This window comes from Macaca thibetana, chromosome 6, assembly GCF_024542745.1.
Source record: "Macaca thibetana thibetana isolate TM-01 chromosome 6, ASM2454274v1, whole genome shotgun sequence".
Classification (NCBI taxonomy): Eukaryota; Metazoa; Chordata; class Mammalia; order Primates; family Cercopithecidae; genus Macaca; species Macaca thibetana.
Window position 1 is genome coordinate 4,071,933 of NC_065583.1, and position 18,219 is coordinate 4,090,151.

Sequence of the window (18,219 nt, forward strand, 5' to 3'; positions counted from 1 at the left end):
CCAGGTGGCCATACAAAGCCTGAGTGTTCTGGCCTATTAGTTCTGCTAGCTGTCTTTCGTCTCTCTTGGACCACTCAGTTTGTAATCCAGGTACACTCAGTAAGCCCCCAGGAGACTTGCTAGGATGTAAACCAGCAGTTGGTGAGGAGAGGTGAGCTCATCCTACCCTTGTCCACCTCTTGTTCCCCTCCACATCGTCCTCTGGGCCTTTGCCCAGTCTAGTTTAAAGGGACTCTAGAGATCCGATTCTCCCACTGCTCCCTCAAGAAATTGATTAGTCAGTATCTTATAGCAGATGATTAGTCAGTATCTTTAATAAAACCATCTCATTATGTTTAGTTCACTCAGCAGATATCAAAACAACCTCTGTGCCAGGACCTTTATTTGGGGTGCACAGATGGATAAGACAGTTCCTATCTTTGGGGACCTCCCCCTTAGAATCACTGCCTGCCCAGCCTGCACAACTTCCATTGTCAGTAGGAGGAAATGATACTGAGGGGATCCCTGCCACCTCTAGTTCTTCTTTGTAAGCCAGTAGAGACTCACTCAGTAAAAATGTCAAAAGACCTTTGAAAATGAAGACTTACCGACTTAGGATTTTATTTATTTATTTTTATTTAGAGATAGGATCTTGCTATGTTGCTCAGGCTATCCTCAAACTCCTGGACTCAAGTGATACTTCTCCTTAAGCCTCCCAAATAGCTGGGACTACATGTGCATGCCACTGCACCCAGCTGAGTTTTAAATTTTAATTTCTGATATCAGATAGATGATCCTAACACCTTTACTTACCTCATCTAGAAGTTTTTAGAGCAGGGTCTATGTTTTAATTTATTTGGGGGGTATATACTGTGTGTGGTCCTGTGGTCCTTATATACTCAATGCCTGGCTGTTCAACTAAATTCTAATAAGTGAGGATTCTACCACTTCGTTCTTATCTACCCCCAAACTGGGCCAGGTTGGCAGTTATTCGTTCATTTAGGCCAGCCATTCGCATGCTGTGGTGCCCAGTCTTATCTCACATGGCATTTATTGTGCAAATATTAACCGATCCCAGCTCTGTGCCAGGCCTGGGCTAGCTGCGCATGCAGAAGTGAATCAGACATAGTCCCTTCCCACAAGGGGCTCATAGTCTAGAGAACGTGTGTATAGTAATTGCAGTGATGCTAGGAGATATAGCATCGGCTTCTTCTGAATAAAGGTTCAAATCCTGGACACTTTTTTTTTTGAGATGGAGTCTCCGTCGCCCAGGCTGGAGCACAGTGGTGCGATCTTGGCTCACTGCAAGCTCCGCCTCCCGGGTTCACACCATTCTGCCTCAGCCTCCCGAGTAGCTGGGACTACAGGTGCCCGCCACCGCTCCCAGCTAATTTTTTGTATTTTTAGTAGAGACGGGGTTTCACTGTGGTCTCGATCTCCTGACCTTGTGATCCATCCGCCTCGGCTTCCCAAAGTGCTGAGGTTACAGGTGTGAGCCACCGTGCCCGGCCATCCTGGACCCTATTAAGTGGCCTTTGGAAGTGTTTCAGCCTCTTGGTTTGTTTTCTTATGTATAAAATGACAATCCAGGCCAGGCGTGGTGGCTCACGCCTGTAATCCCAGCACTTTGGGAGGCTGAGGTGGGCGGATCACAAGGTCAGGAGATGGAGACCATCCTGGCTAACACAGTGAAACCCGTCTCTACTAACAATACAAAAAAATTAGCCGGGCGTGGTGGCGGGCACCTGTAGTCCCAGCTACTTGGGAGGCTGAGGCAGGAGAATAGCGTGAACCTGGGAGGTGGAGCTTGCATTGAGCCGAGATCGTGCCACTGCACTCCAGCCTGGGCGACAGAGTGAGACTCCGTCTCAAAAGAAAAAACAGGCCGGGCGCGGTGGCTCAAGCCTGTAATCCCAGCACTTTGGGAGGCCGAGATGGGCGGATCACGAGGTCAGGAGATCGAGACCATCCTGGCTAACCCGGTGAAACCCCGTCTCTACTAAAAATACAAGAAAATTAGCCGGGTGAGGTGGCGGGCGCCTGTAGTCCCAGCTACTTGGGAGGCTGAGGCAGGAGAATGGCGTGAAACCGGTGGGGCGGAGCTTGCAGTGAGCCGAGATCGAGCGCCACTGCACTCCAGCCTGGGGCACAGCAAGACTCCGTCTCAAAAAAAAAAAAAGGAAAAAAAGAAAAAACAAGACAATCCAGTTGTACAAGGTTAATGTTAGTGTCCAACAAGTGCTGTGTGCTTAACACGAGAGGCAGCTGGTGTCGGGGTTGCCCAAGACGTAACCTAGAGGAAGATGGGTCAGAGAATGCTTCTCAGAGCTAAGTCTTCAAGGTTCTCCAGAGAACAAGGTGGGAGAAAAGAGTCCAAACAAAGGAAGGAACTTGTACAAAGACCCAGGGCGAACCCCACTCACTTGGAGAGTCGAGAGAGATCTGGCTGAAGGGGCTAGCAGGGTTCTTGAAAACCACACCAAGAGGTTTGGGCTTTATCCTCTAGGTGGTGAGGAATCAATGAAAGGTTTTAAGCAGGAAAGAGAACGTCATGGGCTTCAATACATTCTCTGATAGCACGTGAAGAAGTAATTCTCAGTGGGAGAGACAGCTGTGATTGCTTGATTCCACCTCTCCCTTGCCCCAACCTAATAATCATCAGATCCCCTGTGCTTTGCTGGACCCTATCCCAGACTTACAGAATCAGCCTCCAGGTCTGGATCCCAGGTGTCTATTGTTGAATTGTCCCCAAGTGACTCCGACATGTGGCTGGGTCTGGGAGCTGCTGAATCGAGGGTGCCAGGGGGATCTTTGAGAAGACCTAGGGTATTCAAACAATGAGCTTCCCAGGGAGGAGCTTTTCCATAAGCAAGAATAGAAACCACCTTAGTTCAAAACAGAACAAAAAACCTTCCCCCAGTTCTGATCTATTAATGATATTTGCCAACTGCTAATCTTCCATTGTGTATCCAAACACTTACCTGTGCCTACTCTGTGCTACAGGCTCTGCTGAATGACTGCAATACAGTGACTTGTGGGACACAGGCTCTGCCCTTGAAAAGCTCACAGTATTGTGGAAAGGACAGATTTCAACCAGTAGAATATATTTGATAAGCTCTATTCTAGAGATATGTTTTTAAACAAAAAAGTGTTAGGGTATCCCAGAGCAAAGCCAAGTTCATTCTTCCTGTGGACTTAAGAGGATGTAACACCCAGATCGAGCCTAAAAAAAAAGAGAGGAAAAAGGCAGAAGGAACAGCATGTGTGAAGGTGTGACTACTTTATGTATTTGGTCCTTCTTGGCAGGATGTGCAGAAACAGAGAAGGACTGAGGAGAGGCATGCTATGTCTTGGGAAGGGCCCTGTGTTTGTGCCTTCAGTTCTGTGCCTGTGAGCCTGCCTTCGTCCTTCAAACTCTGGGTGGCTCCCAGCACAGCAGCTGCATGGTTGCGCAGCCTGTGGGCCAACATGCTGCCGTCCATCTCCCCTTCATTCTCCACCAAAGGCCCTTAGCTCCCTTTATTATTTCCCGCTCCATTCTTAGCATGCTTAGCACAAGTGGTAGCTACAAGTAGATCTATCTACTGTGAAAAATGATGTAGGGAAACTAAGGCAGAAAGAAGGGGCTGGTGGAACTGCAAACACTGAAGGTTTTATTAGGAAGTTATAGCCAGAAAACAAGGAGCTGGGGGTTCAAAGAGGCCTTGAAGTCACTTGTCTAGTCCTTCTGTCCTTTGCTTCAAGAAATAAATTTGGTTTGGGCAAGTCTCACTTAGTAAGTTTCCCTGTCATTTCTTCCAGGGCAGAAGAGGAAAGAAACTAACGGGTATTGAGCACCTACTTTGTGCCAGGCCCAGGCCAGGTACTTTACATAATTTATTTCCTTCTGTCCTCACAACTCTGTAAAATATGGTTTTATTCCCATTTCATAAATGAGGAAATTGAGGCTCAAAGAAATTGAGTAATATTCCAAGATCATATTGAAAACGACAATTGGGATTTGAACTCACAACTGTGGTCTCATCCCCAAAGTTCATGCTCTTCCTCCTCCATGAGTAACGTGTGCTGGGATTACAGTAGCAGAGTAGCAGTTTGACCTGAGGATTCAGGTAAATCTGTGGCTTTGGCCCTCCTTGTGGCTGATTGCACCCAGGAGGCAGTTCAGCAGATGAGCTAGCCTTGTGGGGATATTAAAACTGAGAAAGTTTTAGGGTTAAGGTCACTAGGATCAGAGAGACTCACTCCCAACTGAGCTTGTACAACCAGAAAGGATTCTCCACTGACTAGTCTTACAGTGTGAAACAGCTGTTCTACCTCCTGGAAGGGCCTGAGCCCACAGCCTGCATGGAAGTTTGGGTAACAGCTCCAGGGCACTGAGGTAGGGTTGTGTCAGCTCTCTTAAGAATTAACTGGGCCGGGCACGGTGGCTCACGCCTGTAATCCCAGCACTTTGGGAGGCCGAGGCGGGCGGATCACAAGGTCAGGAGATCGAGACCACGGTGAAACCCCGTCTCTACTAAAAATACAAAAAATTAGCCGGGCGCGGTTGTGGGCGCCTGTAGTCCCAGCTACTTGGGAGGCTGAGGCAGGAGAATGGCGTGAACCCGGGAGGCGGAGCTTGCAGTGAGCCGAGATCGCGCCACTGCACTCCAGCCTGGGCGACAGAGCAAGACTCCGTCTCAAAAAAAAAAAAAAAAAAAAAAAAAGAATTAACTGCAGCTCTGATTGTCAGCATTAGAATGGTCTGAGATTCTTCTCACTGATTGCCCTCTCATCAGTGGCTCAGAGTGACTTAATAGCATGTTGGGAAATGCACTGGTTTGACTCTGTTTTACATTCTGCCTTTGTGTTGAAAAGCTGAGACATGAGCCAGGTGGGCTTTAAGCTTTCATTTGTTTATTCAGTGAATGCCTGCAATGTGCCAGGCCCAAGCCAAGTTAGGTTCCTGGGCATACTTAAATGACCAAGGTCCACACCCTGCCCCCAGAGAGCTTACATTCTACCAGGAATTTAGGAACAGACAGAATACATCTATGGCACATTTTGATGATGCTGTATTAAATAGAATCAGTTGTGCTTAGCTTGACCAGCAAAAGCTTCACTGACCTTTGACCAGAATCTTAGGGAATGAATAGGAATTGTCAAGGATAGATGTTTCCCAGCACTTAGCACAATTGGCAGGAGATACGGAATTTGAGAATGTTGAATGAGGGAATGAATGGGTGAATGGAAGAGTGAGTGATGTTAACTATGACAATGAGTTTTTCTAGGCTGAGGATTGATCATTTTCTCTGCTTCTGAAAGGGAATTTTAGCTGCTGGTGTTGTCCTCTGCCTGCCTTGGTGACAGAGAGGCTCTTGGAGTTGGGTGCCTCGAGAGTAGAGTGCTCCAGTGGGCCATTTCAAAATAGAATTTGGGATCTGTTGCAGGGCAGCTGGTTAGATACAGCATGTGTCTTGGGGAAATCCTGTACAAACATATACAAACCCTGGAGATGAAAAAGAATCCATGGATGAATGAGGCCAAGTTGAGTGCTGGAAATTCAATCCAGCTTCAGAGTAGTCCTTGACAGCTGTCTGGTCTGGCAATGGGTTATTCCCAAATTGGGGATAGAAAGGCCAAGCCAGAAAACTGAGTCATGCCCCCAAAGAGCTTTTTTTTTTTTTTTTTTTTTTTTGAGACAGGCTCTCACTGTTACCCAGTTTGAAGTACAGTGGTGCAGTCTTGGCTCACTGCAACGTCCGTCACTTGGGCTTGAGCAGTCCTCCAACCTCAGGAGACCCTTATGTATTCCTAAAAATGATTGAGGAACCCAAAGAGCCTTTTTTTTTTTTTTTTTTTTTTTTGAGAGGATTCTCGCTCTGTCGCCCAGGCTGGAGTGCAGTGGCCGGATCTCAGCTCACTGCAAGCTCCGCCTCCCGGGTTTACACCATTCTCCTGCCTCAGCCTCCCAAGTAGCTGGGACTACAGGCGCCCGCCACCACGCCCGGCTAGTTTTTTGTATTTTTTTAGTAGAGACGGGGTTTCACTGTGTTAGCCAGGATGGTCTCGATCTCCTGACCTCATGATCCGCCTGTCTCGGCCTCCCAAAGTGCTGGGATTACAGGCTTGAGCCACCGTGCCCGGCCTTTGAGCCTTTGTTTATGTTGTTTATATCTATTGATATTTACCAAATTAAATATTAAAGCTGAGAAAGTTTTAAAATATTTTGTCACTAATTCATTTAAGAAAGACAGTATTGAAGCTATCATGTTAACATAACAATTTTTAATGAAAACTATATTTTCCAAAACAAAATTAGGAGAATGGCCAGGCGTGGTGGCTCATGCTGTAATGCCAGCACTTTGAGAGGCTAAGGCAGGCGGATCACTTGAGGTCAGGAGTTCGAGACCAGCATGGCCAACATGGTGAAACCCTGTCTCTACTGAAAATACAAAAATTAGCCAGGCGCCGGGCGCAGTGGCTCACGCCTGTAATCCCAGCACTCTGGAAGGCTGAGGCAGGCAGATCACAAGGTCAGGAGATCAAGACCATCCTGGCTAACACAGTGAAACCCCATCTCTACTAAAAAATCCAAAAAATTAGCCGGGCGTAGTGGCAGGCACCTGTAGTCCCAGCTACTTGGGAGGCTGAGGCAGGAGAATGGCGTGAACCCAGGAGGCGGAGCTTGCAGTGAGCGGAGATCGCGCGCCACTGCACTCCAGCCTGGGCGACAGAGCGAGGCTCCGTCTCAAAAAAAAAAAAAAAAAATTAGCCAGGCGTATTGGCAGGTGCCTGTAATCCTAGCCACTTGGGAGGCCGAGGCAGGAGAATCGCTTGAACCCAGGAGGTGGTGGTTACAGTGAGCTGAGATCATACCACTGCACTCCAGCCTGGGTGACAGAGTGAGATTTCATTTAAAAAAAAAAAAAATTAGAAGAATGGTCTTCTTTTCATTTTTGCAAATTACTTTCCATCTGGCTTAATAGACTAAAGCTGGCTTCTCATATATGCTTCTGTATTCAGTCTGTTGCAATACATTGTTTTGGTTGAAGTATATGAAAAAATATCCAACCTCACACAAATATGTAAGTGAAAAAAAGAGGAGTGTTTCAGTAGCCTTGCCAGATAATTTCCAGTATTAAATTTGAGCCCTTATCAATGAAGTCTTCATACTCATTTACACTAAAATCTATTGGTCAAACCAGTGCTTTGAATCCATCATGCTTTGGTCATTTGGAAAATAGGCTCACTGGATTTTGCAGATCTTCCAAATGTTTTCCATTTCATTTTACAGTACCAAAAGATAACATTTGTTAATATCATCACCAATTTCATCAGAAAAGTCTTCAAGTATTTAGCAGCTGTGAAACTCATGGTGGTGGACAAAAGTTTCAGAATTCTAATCTTCACTTGAAAGCTTGCGTTTTATATCATTGACTATAAATACTGTCAGTTGTTTTCCTTGAAATGACAGGCTAATTTTATTCATTGTTCATTTTTTTGAGAAAATGTCTGCCAATTCCCAAGTCTAAATAGTAAGTCATTCTTTCAGTTAAAAAATGGTGTTCCATGAAAAAAAGTGGCTTCCTCTTCCTTGGATTTTATCTCTCTTTTATCCAGGAAAAACTAGAATGCCCTAAGTTAATGCTTCTCAGGTCAAGGCAAAAAAGTCTTGGGCCTGATCTGGTAAGGAAGCAGAGATAATGGTTTTAATGGCTACAGATGCCAGCCCCCTAGGCCCTGGAGTGTACCTAGAGCTCACTTGGCCCCTTCACTGCTCTGGGGCAGTGCATGCTACAGCATGGATCTCCTGTGAGTAATCTCACACTCTCCAGAGATTCTGGTTTTGCTTAGAGTGAAGAAAAATTATCTTGGAGCTTTTTTGAGGAGATCCAAAATCAGTAGAACCCCCAGAATTTTTCTTACCTCATCTTTTGCCTAAGGCTAGACCTGCATCCTCAGAGTCTCTGAAATTTAAACTGAGGTGAGCAAGAACAACGGGCTGCTGGATTCAAGAATCAGTTCCATCAGCCTTTGTGATGAAGAAAAATGGTTGGAGTTTTCATTCATTCGATGAACATTTGCTGATTATGTTCTTTGTGTAGGAATACTGTGCCAGGTGCTAAAAATACAGCTTGGGAGCAGCTGATTGAAAGTCTGGGTTGACTGACTTTTCAGGGCATAAGGGTTCATGAATGCCAGAATTTGGAAAATGGCAGCAGATCACAGTCAAAGGGAACTCTGAACCAAGAGCCATTCTCTGCCAAAGCAAAAATTTGAAGGAACCAGTGGCATTACTGACTAAATATAACATCTCTAGGGCTTGGGATTCTTATCACCCTCTAGCAATTAAAGTGGAGATGAAAATAGCAGAAAAAAGTTCCCAGTTCCACAAGGCATCATACCCAGGGGCAGGCACCAGGCCCTAGAGTTAAGACATCAGCTTTAGGAGTGGCCTTCTCAAACTGCCTGGGCCTGAAAGAAGGACTCAAGTGTACCAAACTCAGAGAGAACAGTGGATAAACTAGTCTTCAATGTAGACTTAGAACAGAACAGCCAAGGGGCTTAGATAGTAGATTGAGTGCCTACTGCCTGGATCCCTTGAGCTAAGTGCTTTGTATCTCTAATGTCCTGTGGGCAGCTTCAATTAGAGCTTAATTAGCTTTTCAGGCCCTGTGTTTCTTGCTTTAACTGGGAAGACAACCTGTCCTGTAAGGTCACTTCCAGTGATGGCTAATCTCATTTATTTTGTGTACCATTTTGGCTCTAGGGAGAGTCACATTATTTCGGTTAACTGGGGGCATCTCATAATCCCTAAAGAATGCAGTCTTTTACTCTAACGCGGTTAAGATTGGAACCATTCTGGAGGTCAGGTGGACAGATGGGCCTTTCTCTGTAGGAAGCAGTAATTTCAAGCAGTGTCTCATTGGACTGCCTGATGGCTGCATTGCCATGGGGACACCTAGCAAACCTGAGTTCTCTACCACATGCCCAGCTGAGCCCATGCCTCAAGCCAGGCCCTGTGCTGCTCCATGAGGGATCCAGACAGGAATCAGGCCTGGCACCTGCCTCTTGTAGAAGGGACAGAAGATACAGGTAAATAAATTAAATAGAAGGCACAACTACTATAACCAAGGCACAGTGTACGAGGAGGAGATGGGAGAGGAGAAGTGAATTACAAGAGGGACTCTGTAGGAGAAAGCCTGGAGGAGGTTGGACTTAAATTGGGCCTTTCGTCTCAGCTACTCATTGGTAAACATGAGAAGAAAGTGGATTTTAAGCAAGGGATCCCCTTTAGCAAAAGCATGACATAGAAAAAGGCAGAGATTATTTTGGGAATTTAGGGAATGACTTCATGGGGTTGAGGGGAGAGATTAAGATTTCTAACAAGTCAGCTTAGATTCATCATATATGAGAGACTCATGTTCGTGTAAAATACAGTGACCATTTATTGTTTCCTATTGTTCCTGTCGTGTTAATGATTAATACCATATGTTGAGCAACATCTGTGTGCCTAGCAGTGGACTAGGTGCTTTATCACATTTATTTCTCACAGCTGACCCTACAAATTGAAACTTAATCCCATTTTACAGATGAGCAAACAGAGAGGGTAAGTAGAACTAGCACAGCATCATACAGCTGGTAAGTGATAGAGGTCAGGATTAATGCCAAAGCCAGTGTTTCCACTGCGCCCCAGTGCCTTCCACAAGTACTTTGGCACTAAATGCAGTCACATTAATTACACGCTTAATTTATAAGAATTGTGTATTTGCTTTTAAAAACAGAAAACACACGTATCATACTTTTTATTATACATTTGAATTATTGGTTATAACTACAAAACCATATACAGTCATTCCTCCGCATCTGTGGATTCAACCAATTGTAGATAGAAGATATTCAAGGAAAAAAAAAGGATGATTGTGTCTATACTGAACACGTGTAGACTTTTTGCCTCGTCATTATTCCCTAAACAATACGGTATAGCAACTATTTACATAGCATTTACATTGTATTAAATATTATAAGTAATCTGGAGATTGTGGGAGTATGTGCATTGGTTATATACAAATATGACACCATTTTATGTCAGAGATTTGAGCATCTGCAGATTCCGGTATCTGTGGGGTGTCCTGGAACTGATCCCCCATGAGTACTATGGGATGACTGTATAGTGTGGTTTATATGCCATATAAAGAATTTCAGGCCAGGCGCGGTGGCTCACACCTGTAATCCTAGCACTTTGGGAGGCCGAGGCAGGTGGATCACGAGGTCAGGAGATCGAGACCATCCTGGCTAACACGGTGAAACCCCGTCTCCACTAAAAATACAAAAAGTTAGCCGGGCGTGGTGGCGGGCGCCTGTAGTCCCAGCTACTCGGGAGGCTGAGGCAGGAGAATGGCATGAACCCAGGAGGCGGAGCTTGCAGTGAGCCAAGATCGTGCCACTGCACTCCAGCCTGGGCGACAGAACGAGACTCCATCTCAAAAAAAAAAAAAAAAAAATTTTTTTTTCAAGAGTAACTATACAACATTTTAATTATATGTACTGGCTTTTGAACCTAGCATGCAAATGAAATGAAACTTGTAGTAAAAGTATATGTCCTGGTGCTCACCTTGTGGTCATCATCATGGCAGGAAAAGGGACTCTATCTAGAGTTACTGTGGCACTTTGTAGCTATGGAAAGTTTCTTCTTTGCCTTAATTTCTCTGAATACCATCCTTCTCTATCAACCTTCCACTCCTGCAGTTGCCATTAAACAACTGTCTTGCTCATTGAAATGTTCCCTTGGCAGAGACTGATTTAGGCTGTATCTTTTGTGAGTTCCACATGTAAAATTTCTGTCTAAGTTCCTTGTACTTCCCGAAATGTTTCATTATGCTTCTGGTACTATTGTTTGGTTCTCTTCTTTTTTGAGAAACCAAGGACCTAAGTCAGTGTAATTGGTAACATTACAGGTTTAAGGATACCCTGATGCTAACTCATTATGAGAAAGTAATTTCATGGGAGAAAAATGATGGCATTATCTTATTGGTAGGATGAGGGTGATACCCTTATTATTCCCGTAGGCCTCTGCAGATACGTCAGTTAACTACCATTGCATAACAAACCACCTCCAAAACCTAGTGGTTTAAAACAATACCACTTTCTATCTCTCACGAGTCTGCTCTCAGCTGGGCTCACTCATGTTTCCCTGATCAGCTGGCCAATCAGCTGGGAAGGCTTCACTTTCTCCACAAGTCTTTCACATCCCTCCAGCAGCTAGCCTCGTCTCACTCTCAGGCCATGGCAGAGGTACAGGAGCGAGCAAGCCCAGCCATGCATGGAAACAAGTGGAAATGCATACATACTTTTCAAGTTTATGGCTGGCAGCCTGTTTGCTAACATCCCATTGGCCAAAGTGACATAGCCAAGCCCAGTGTCAGAATGGGGGCAGATACAAAGTTGCAGGATATAGGAAGCTATTAATTGGAGGCATTAAATGCAATCAGTCTCCCAGTCAGGACCCCTCAGTGTGAAAGCAAACCTATAGACTTATATTTATTTTTTTTTTTTTTTTTTTTTTTGAGACAGAGTCTCGCTCTATTGCCCAGGCTGGAGTGTAGTTGCGCGATCTTGGCTCACTGCAAGCCCCACCTCCTGGGTTCACGCCATTCTCCTGCCTCAGCCTCCCGAGTAGCTGGGACTACAGGAGCCCGCCACCACACCCGGCTAATTTTTTGTATTTTTAGTGGAGACGGGCTTTCACCGTGTTAGCCAGGATGGTCTCGATCTCCTGACCTCAAGATCCTCCCGCCTCGACCTCCCAAAGTGCTGGAATTACAGGCGTGAGCCACCACGCCCGGCCTGACTTACATTTCTAAGTCAAGTTTATCATAGAAGGAAAAAAAAAAAAGTCCAAATAATGACTGTATTGGGCCTATGTTATGGGCATACACAGGGTAGACACTTTACATGCTACGCAGTGATGGTCCTTACAACAACTCTGCAAGGTAGGTAGGAATTGGAGCCCAGAGAAGTTAAATAACTTGCTCAAGGTCACCCAGCCAGTATGTGTTCAGGCAGGGATTAGAATGCCTGTTTGATTTCAAAGCCCAGATTGTTTTCACCATACTCACTACCTCTCAGGAGTACCAACCAAAGCCTTACCTTCCCTCTGACACAATTTCCCATTGAGTTGATACTTTCTGACTAGCTGTACAAACGCCTCCTCCAAAATGTTGCTGCGATCCTAAGGGAATTGTGCAATTCTTCAGAAAACCCACACATTCTCCTAAACTGTCCATTGACTAAAAGCATTATTTCCTTCCAGATGGGCATTGGTCCCTGGGCTGCACAGGCAGCCCAAGAATTGTAGCCACTCCCAGCCATGCCAGAGAAGGAAGGGCCTTTAACCTTTAAGATGAAAGGTTTTTTTGGGGGATGTCAGAGAATTAGGACATTTGAGCATGAGCTTTGGAGTCAGACTCACTAGGGTTCAACCACTCGCTAGCTTTATAACCTTGGGCAACTCATTTAACTTCTTGAAATCTGTTTCTTCATCTTAAAAAATGGGAATAAGAACACCTCATTTGCAGAGCTGTTACAAGGACTAAATTTAAATTATGCCTATAAACTGCCTAACCCAGTGCCTGGCACGTAATAAGTGGCATTACTAACATTGTTACCATTATTTTGAAGGAGAGCCTTTCCCCTCCTGGGAAACCCTGTTTCTGTCTGTTGGACAGGTCCCCCCCGCCTCCAGCCAGCCTGTGCAGACTTGCTGCCTGCTGTGTCACCGGGAACGCAAAGGCTGGGAAGAAGGCCCTTCTCAAAATGGACTGGTGTTGCAGGGTGAGAAGCTGCCCCCTGACTTCATGCCAAAGCTCGTCAAGAATCTCCTAGGCGAGATGCCTCTGTGGGTCTGCCAGAGTTGCCGAAAGAGCATGGAGGAAGATGAAAGGCAGACAGGTCGAGAACATGCAGTGGCGGTAGGTAACCACTGACAGGGGTCCCTGAATGCAGGAGGGCTGCCTTCCCAAGGAAGTCAGGCTGTTCCCTGTCCTCAGGTGGCTCTCCTCGGGCAGCTCCCATGCCCAGACACTGAGAGACTTCTGGGCTGCACTGGCACAGCGTTGGCAGCTCAAGTTCAGATTTGGGGGAAGAAGAGAAACTTCTGGCAGCCCACCGGTCAGTCCCTCAGGGTGGTCTGCGCACAGGATGAGGGCCCACTCATAAGTACTGGTAGATCACGAGCCTGCTGTCTTTGGCTCTGTGGCAGCTTGAAAGACAACCAGTAAGACGTGGAAGACAGAGATGAGTTTGAGGGTTGAAATGTGCCCTAGTTAGAAGGACAGACACCAGGGAGCCATCTAAGTCTGCTGTCTCATGAATCACGATGACCAGACTTTCCTTATTTCTCACGTCGCTGCAGATCTTCCCTTTTACCCAGGATCAGTTTAGCTTCAGGACTCCTGGCCAAAAGGCCCTTCCTGTCATTGGCAGCTCTCTACTCCCCAAAGGCCCGCAGTTCACAGGCAGTCTCTGCCCCTACCAGAGTCTCTCTCCCCAGTCTCCACACATTGCATGTAAGTGGGACCACCACAGCCCTTTCCCAGCAAAGGCCTGGCCCTCATTTGTTCTTATAGCTGGAGTTGTATTCATTGTGTTTTTGCTATGGCACATGGCCTGGAAGAGAAGGGGCTCCCTCAGCAAAAGCCGAGGCAGCAGAGGGTCAGCTCCGATGTTTGCTGTTTGACCATGAGCCTTTTTCCTCCCCCTTCTCCAGATCTCCTTGTCACACACATCCTGCAAATCACAGTCTTGTGGAGATGACTCTCATTCGTCCTCGTCTTCCTCTTCATCATCCTCATCCTCGTCCTCTTCTTCCTGCCCTGGGAACTCAGGAGACTGGGATCCTAGCTCATTCCTGTCGGCACATAAGCTCTCGGGCCTCTGGAATTCCCCACATTCCAGTGAGGCCATGCCAGGCAGCTCTCTTGGGAGTCCTCCTACCATTCCCGGTGAGTCTCCAGGCTCGGGAGAGAGCCAGGCCCTATACAGGTGGATAGCTGTGTTTTCCTGTCCACTTTGTTCAAACAAATCATAAGACTGGTTACTAAAATAAGTAAAAGTGGAACTGTTCTGGGGGAAGCAGGGGCAGCTTAGACCTTGACTATCTCTGGAACTCCTTTCCCCACAACTCTGAACTTGAAAAATACTGCTAGTAGAAAACCGTTTGCCTCTCAAAGTTGTCATTGGCTCTGGTAGTTCACATTGGATCAAGACGGCACCCAGTGAGGTCTGAGTAGAAAGTGGAGTCGTAGGACTTAGATCACCTGACCCCTGCAGCACCACAGAGGATCTGGGTAACTGTGTCTTCCTAGGCCTTGATTTCCCCACCTAAGGGATGGGTATAAAAGCATTGCATTTAAATGCCCAAGAGATTGGCAGTATAAGCCGTAATGGTTATTAGCTAATTTAGCAGCTGTGTAAGTCTTCTTTGACTCTGAAATAACTCTCAGAGACCCAGAGACAAAACTCTTGGGTTATTGGTTTATTAGGTAAATATGATTTACTGTCATACTTCTAAATGAAAGAGCTGAGTTCTTCAAAGTGGTACTGCCCCCAGAATTATGAGTGTTGAGCAGTATATAATTCCATTAGTTTTTGTACATAAGCTAGAGAGTCATCAGAACCTTTTTCCCATTTCTATGAAATCTGGGGCCCTCAGGGGTCTGGCGTGCCCTTTTGCTTTGCTGCACGTGGCACAGAGGCAGAGCCTGGGCCTGCTGCTCCACTGGCTTCTGCAGATCATCCTCCAGGCCTGAGGAGCACCTGTGTACAAGCAGATCCTAGAGAGACCCTGAGAGACAGAATATACATCCCCTGCTCATGCTACAGAAAAGGCATGGGGCCTTCTGTGGAATCAGCATTCCTAGTACCTTCTTGCTTGGGCCTGGGCTCCTTGAGCCCACTCAGCTGTGTTGCTGCCCACAGAATCTTCTCCAGCTCCAGGGTCCCCTGTGCTGAGAGGCTGTGCCCTCTGGTCACAGAAGCAGGATGCTGTGGCACTGAGCCTGTGGGCTTTCCTTCCCAGGTCTGGGCTCCTATTCTGACCCCTTTCTCCTTCCTCTGCCCACAGGTGAGGCTTTCCCCGTCTCGGAGCACCACCAGCACTCAGACCTCACTGCTCCCCCTAACAGCCCCACCGGCCACCACCCCCAGCCAGCATCTCTAATCCCGTCTCACCCCAGCTCCTTTGGCTCCCCGCCCCACCCACACCTGCTGCCCACCACCCCGGCAGCACCTTTCCCTGCCCAGGCTTCAGAGTGCCCTGTTGCTGCTGCCACCGCCCCCCACACTCCAGGGCCATGTCAGAGCTCCCATCTGCCCTCCACCAGCATGCCACTCCTGAAGATGCCCCCACCATTCTCGGGGTGCAGCCACCCCTGCAGCGGGCACTGTGGTGAGCACTGCAGCGGGCCTCTCCTCCCACCCCCGAGCTCTCAGCCACCCCCTAGCACTCACAGGTAAGTGCGCTGCATGAAGGGCACACTCTCTACCCACTTGAACTTAGAATTGTGGACAATTTGGGGGTAACTTTGAGGTGGAAATTAAAGAGTAGACTATGTCTTTCCTTTCATTATTTTTCCAATTGTAAAGAAGTATGTATTTTGGCCTGGCACAGTGGCTCACACCTATACTCCCAGCGCTTTGGGAGTCCTAGACAGGAAGATCACTTGAGCCTAGGAGTTTGAGACCAGCCTGGGCAACGTGGCAAGACCCCCTTCTCTATAAAAAAATTTTGAAAATTAGCTAGGCGTGGTGGCATGCAACTGTAGTCCTAGCTACTCAGGAGGCTGAGGCAGGAGGATTGCTTGAACCCGAGAGTTTGGGGTTGCTGTGAGCATTGATCATGCCACTGCACTCCAGCCCGGGTGACAGAGTTTAAAAAAAAAAAAAAAAAAAAAAAAAAAAAAACTACTACGTGGGGTTTTTTTGTTTTGTATTTTGTTTTGTCTTTAACTTGGAACAATTCAGAAATGTATAAGGAAAAAAATGTCTTCACAACCTAAGCTTCTACCACTGTGGTATATTTTCACCGTGTTTCTGTATATAAATAACATAATTAGATATCTGATATACCTTTCGTGTAGTAGTAATTTTTTAACATCATGTCATGATCATTTCCCCAGTTAAAATTCTTCAAGAAACTTTTCAATGGCCATATAATGTCTTACTGTATAGCTCAAGCATACTTTATCATTCCCCTGTTCCTGGACATGTAGGCATTTCCAGTTTAACCATGATGAATGAGACTGTAGTAAGCATCCCTGCACCTAAATCTGTTTGAATGAGAAATCATGTCCTTTGGGGAGATTCCTAGAAGTAACTCTAAGTACTGAGAAAGGTTATACTAACATATATTTGAAAGATAATTCTTTGGAGAAGATAGAGGTATATTTTTATGTTAGAAATCAGATCTGTGTTTATCATGCGTTTCTATTTTCCTATTGGAAAGTCTCCTGTGTCTTGCACATGCTGGATTGACAGTGTCTGCAGTCTGCCACCCGCCGGTTTTCACTTAGTGTTGCCTCCTCAGCATATTTGTGTTCTGGTGTGGTGTTCTTAGCCCCAGCTTCAAAGGCTGGAGAACATTGACCGCAGTTCATGTTATTGTTCTCCTGTTGCTGAGCATTTGGGTTTTTCCGACATTTTAACATTACCAACAGTGTCTCTAAATACGTCTTTGCTTAAAGCCTTTTCCCTCTTTTGGATTTTTCTTGTTGGAATCAAGTTCTCAGAATGAAAAAAGTTACTAGTTAAAGGCTGTTTAGGTGTTTTTTGTTCTTTTTGAGGGTTCTTAATACACATTGAAAAACTGCTATCCAAAGGGGTCTCCAAATTGATGTAACCACCAATGAGTGCTGGTTTCCCATATTTGCAGGCACACTATTTTAATTTTTCTAAGATCAATTTTGTGGCCTGGTGCAACAGCTCATGCCTGTAATCCCAGCAGTTTGGGAGGCCAAGGCAGAAAGATTGCTTGAGCCCAGGAGTTGGAGACTAGCAAGGGCAACATAATGAGACCCTGTCTCTACAAAAAATTTAAAAACTAGTGGGGCATAATATGCATGCCTCTAGTTCCAGCTACTCAGGTTGTGGGGGCTGAAGTGGGACAGGACCGCTTGAGCCTGGGAGATATAGGCTGCAGTGAGCTGACATCGTGCCACTGAACTCTACCCTGGGCAACAAAGTGAGAGCCAGTCTCAAAATAAAAAATAAAATCAGTTTTGCTGGCCAGGCACAGTGGCTCCTGCCTGTAATCCCAGCACTTTGGGAGGCTGAGGCGGGCAGATCACGAGGTCAGGAATTCCAGACCAGCCTGGCCAGCATGGTGAAACCTTGTCTTTATTAAAAATACAAAAAAAAAAATTAGCCGGGCATGGTGGCGTGTGCCTGTAGTCCCAGCTACTTGGGAGGCTGAGGTAGGAGAATCGCATGAACTCAGGAGGCAGAGGTTGCAGTGAGCCGAGATTGTACCACTGCACTCCGTCCAGCCCGGGCAACAGAGTGAGACTCCGTCTCAAAAAAAAAAAAAAAATCAATTTTGCTAATGCAATAGATAATGAATGGTTGATTTAGAATAAACTTCTGTAACCACCACTGATAATGATTCCTGCCACCATGTTTTTTAATCCATGTCACATGCTTAGCATCCTTTCTAGTAGAGGGCTGCTTTGGACTGCCCTGGAAGCTGGGCTTCCACACAGCTCCTTCGAGCGCCGTCCTTGCTCTCGGTTCCCTTGCCACCTCAGCCGCAACCTAGCACTGGGACCAGCCCAATGGGTGCTTCAGCTGCTCATGGCCCAGCCTAAGGCTTCAGCTCTTCCTGGCTCAAATTATGGGATGTTTCAGGCATATGCCTCATTCTTACCCTGGGAAAATATTCTGTATTACAAGATATCCCAGTGCTTCCTGAAATCCAGAGGCAGAACAGTACAGTGGAGAGAGTAGAGTTTTGCATAGAGAGAAACGTGGGCTTGAGTTCCCCATGTCTCCCCTGCCTGCACCCACCATGCACGCCTTCTCAGGGCACTATGCATACCTCACTTTATCCTCCTGTTTATCATGCATTATTGTCACGGTCTGTTTGTATCCTTGAGTCCTGGCCACTTGTTGGGCAAAGCAGTCAAGTACTCAGCTTCACTCTCCACCACTGCAAAGTGGGGATAATGACACTTATTTTGCAGGACTTGGGGGATGGTTAGACAT

General features: G+C 46.3%; 3 protein-coding genes across 9 annotated transcripts in view; 2 read left to right on the plus strand and 1 right to left on the minus strand.

The window, feature by feature from the left end:
- Positions 1 to 18,219, plus strand: part of DDX41 (DEAD-box helicase 41) — a 98,320-nt gene that overhangs the window by 57,811 nt on the left and 22,290 nt on the right. The window lies entirely within an intron of this gene.
- The window catches only part of TMED9 (transmembrane p24 trafficking protein 9), a 214,054-nt gene that overhangs the window by 51,554 nt on the left and 144,281 nt on the right, over positions 1 to 18,219 (minus strand). The gene's annotated exons all lie outside the window — the stretch shown is intronic.
- FAM193B (family with sequence similarity 193 member B) overlaps positions 1 to 18,219 on the plus strand; it is a 35,843-nt gene that overhangs the window by 3,812 nt on the left and 13,812 nt on the right. For 2 of the 7 annotated variants that reach the window (XM_050793168.1, XM_050793169.1), the window contains exons 2-4: positions 12,690 to 12,932; positions 13,730 to 13,964; positions 15,086 to 15,473. In XM_050793168.1, the coding sequence (XP_050649125.1) occupies positions 12,690 to 12,932; positions 13,730 to 13,964; positions 15,086 to 15,473 (866 nt within the window). Of the gene's footprint in view, positions 1 to 2,169; positions 3,842 to 12,689; positions 12,933 to 13,729; positions 13,965 to 15,085; positions 15,474 to 18,219 lie in introns of those variants that run through there. The other 5 variants (XM_050793173.1, XM_050793171.1, XM_050793172.1 and 2 more) reach the window with 5 other exon arrangements.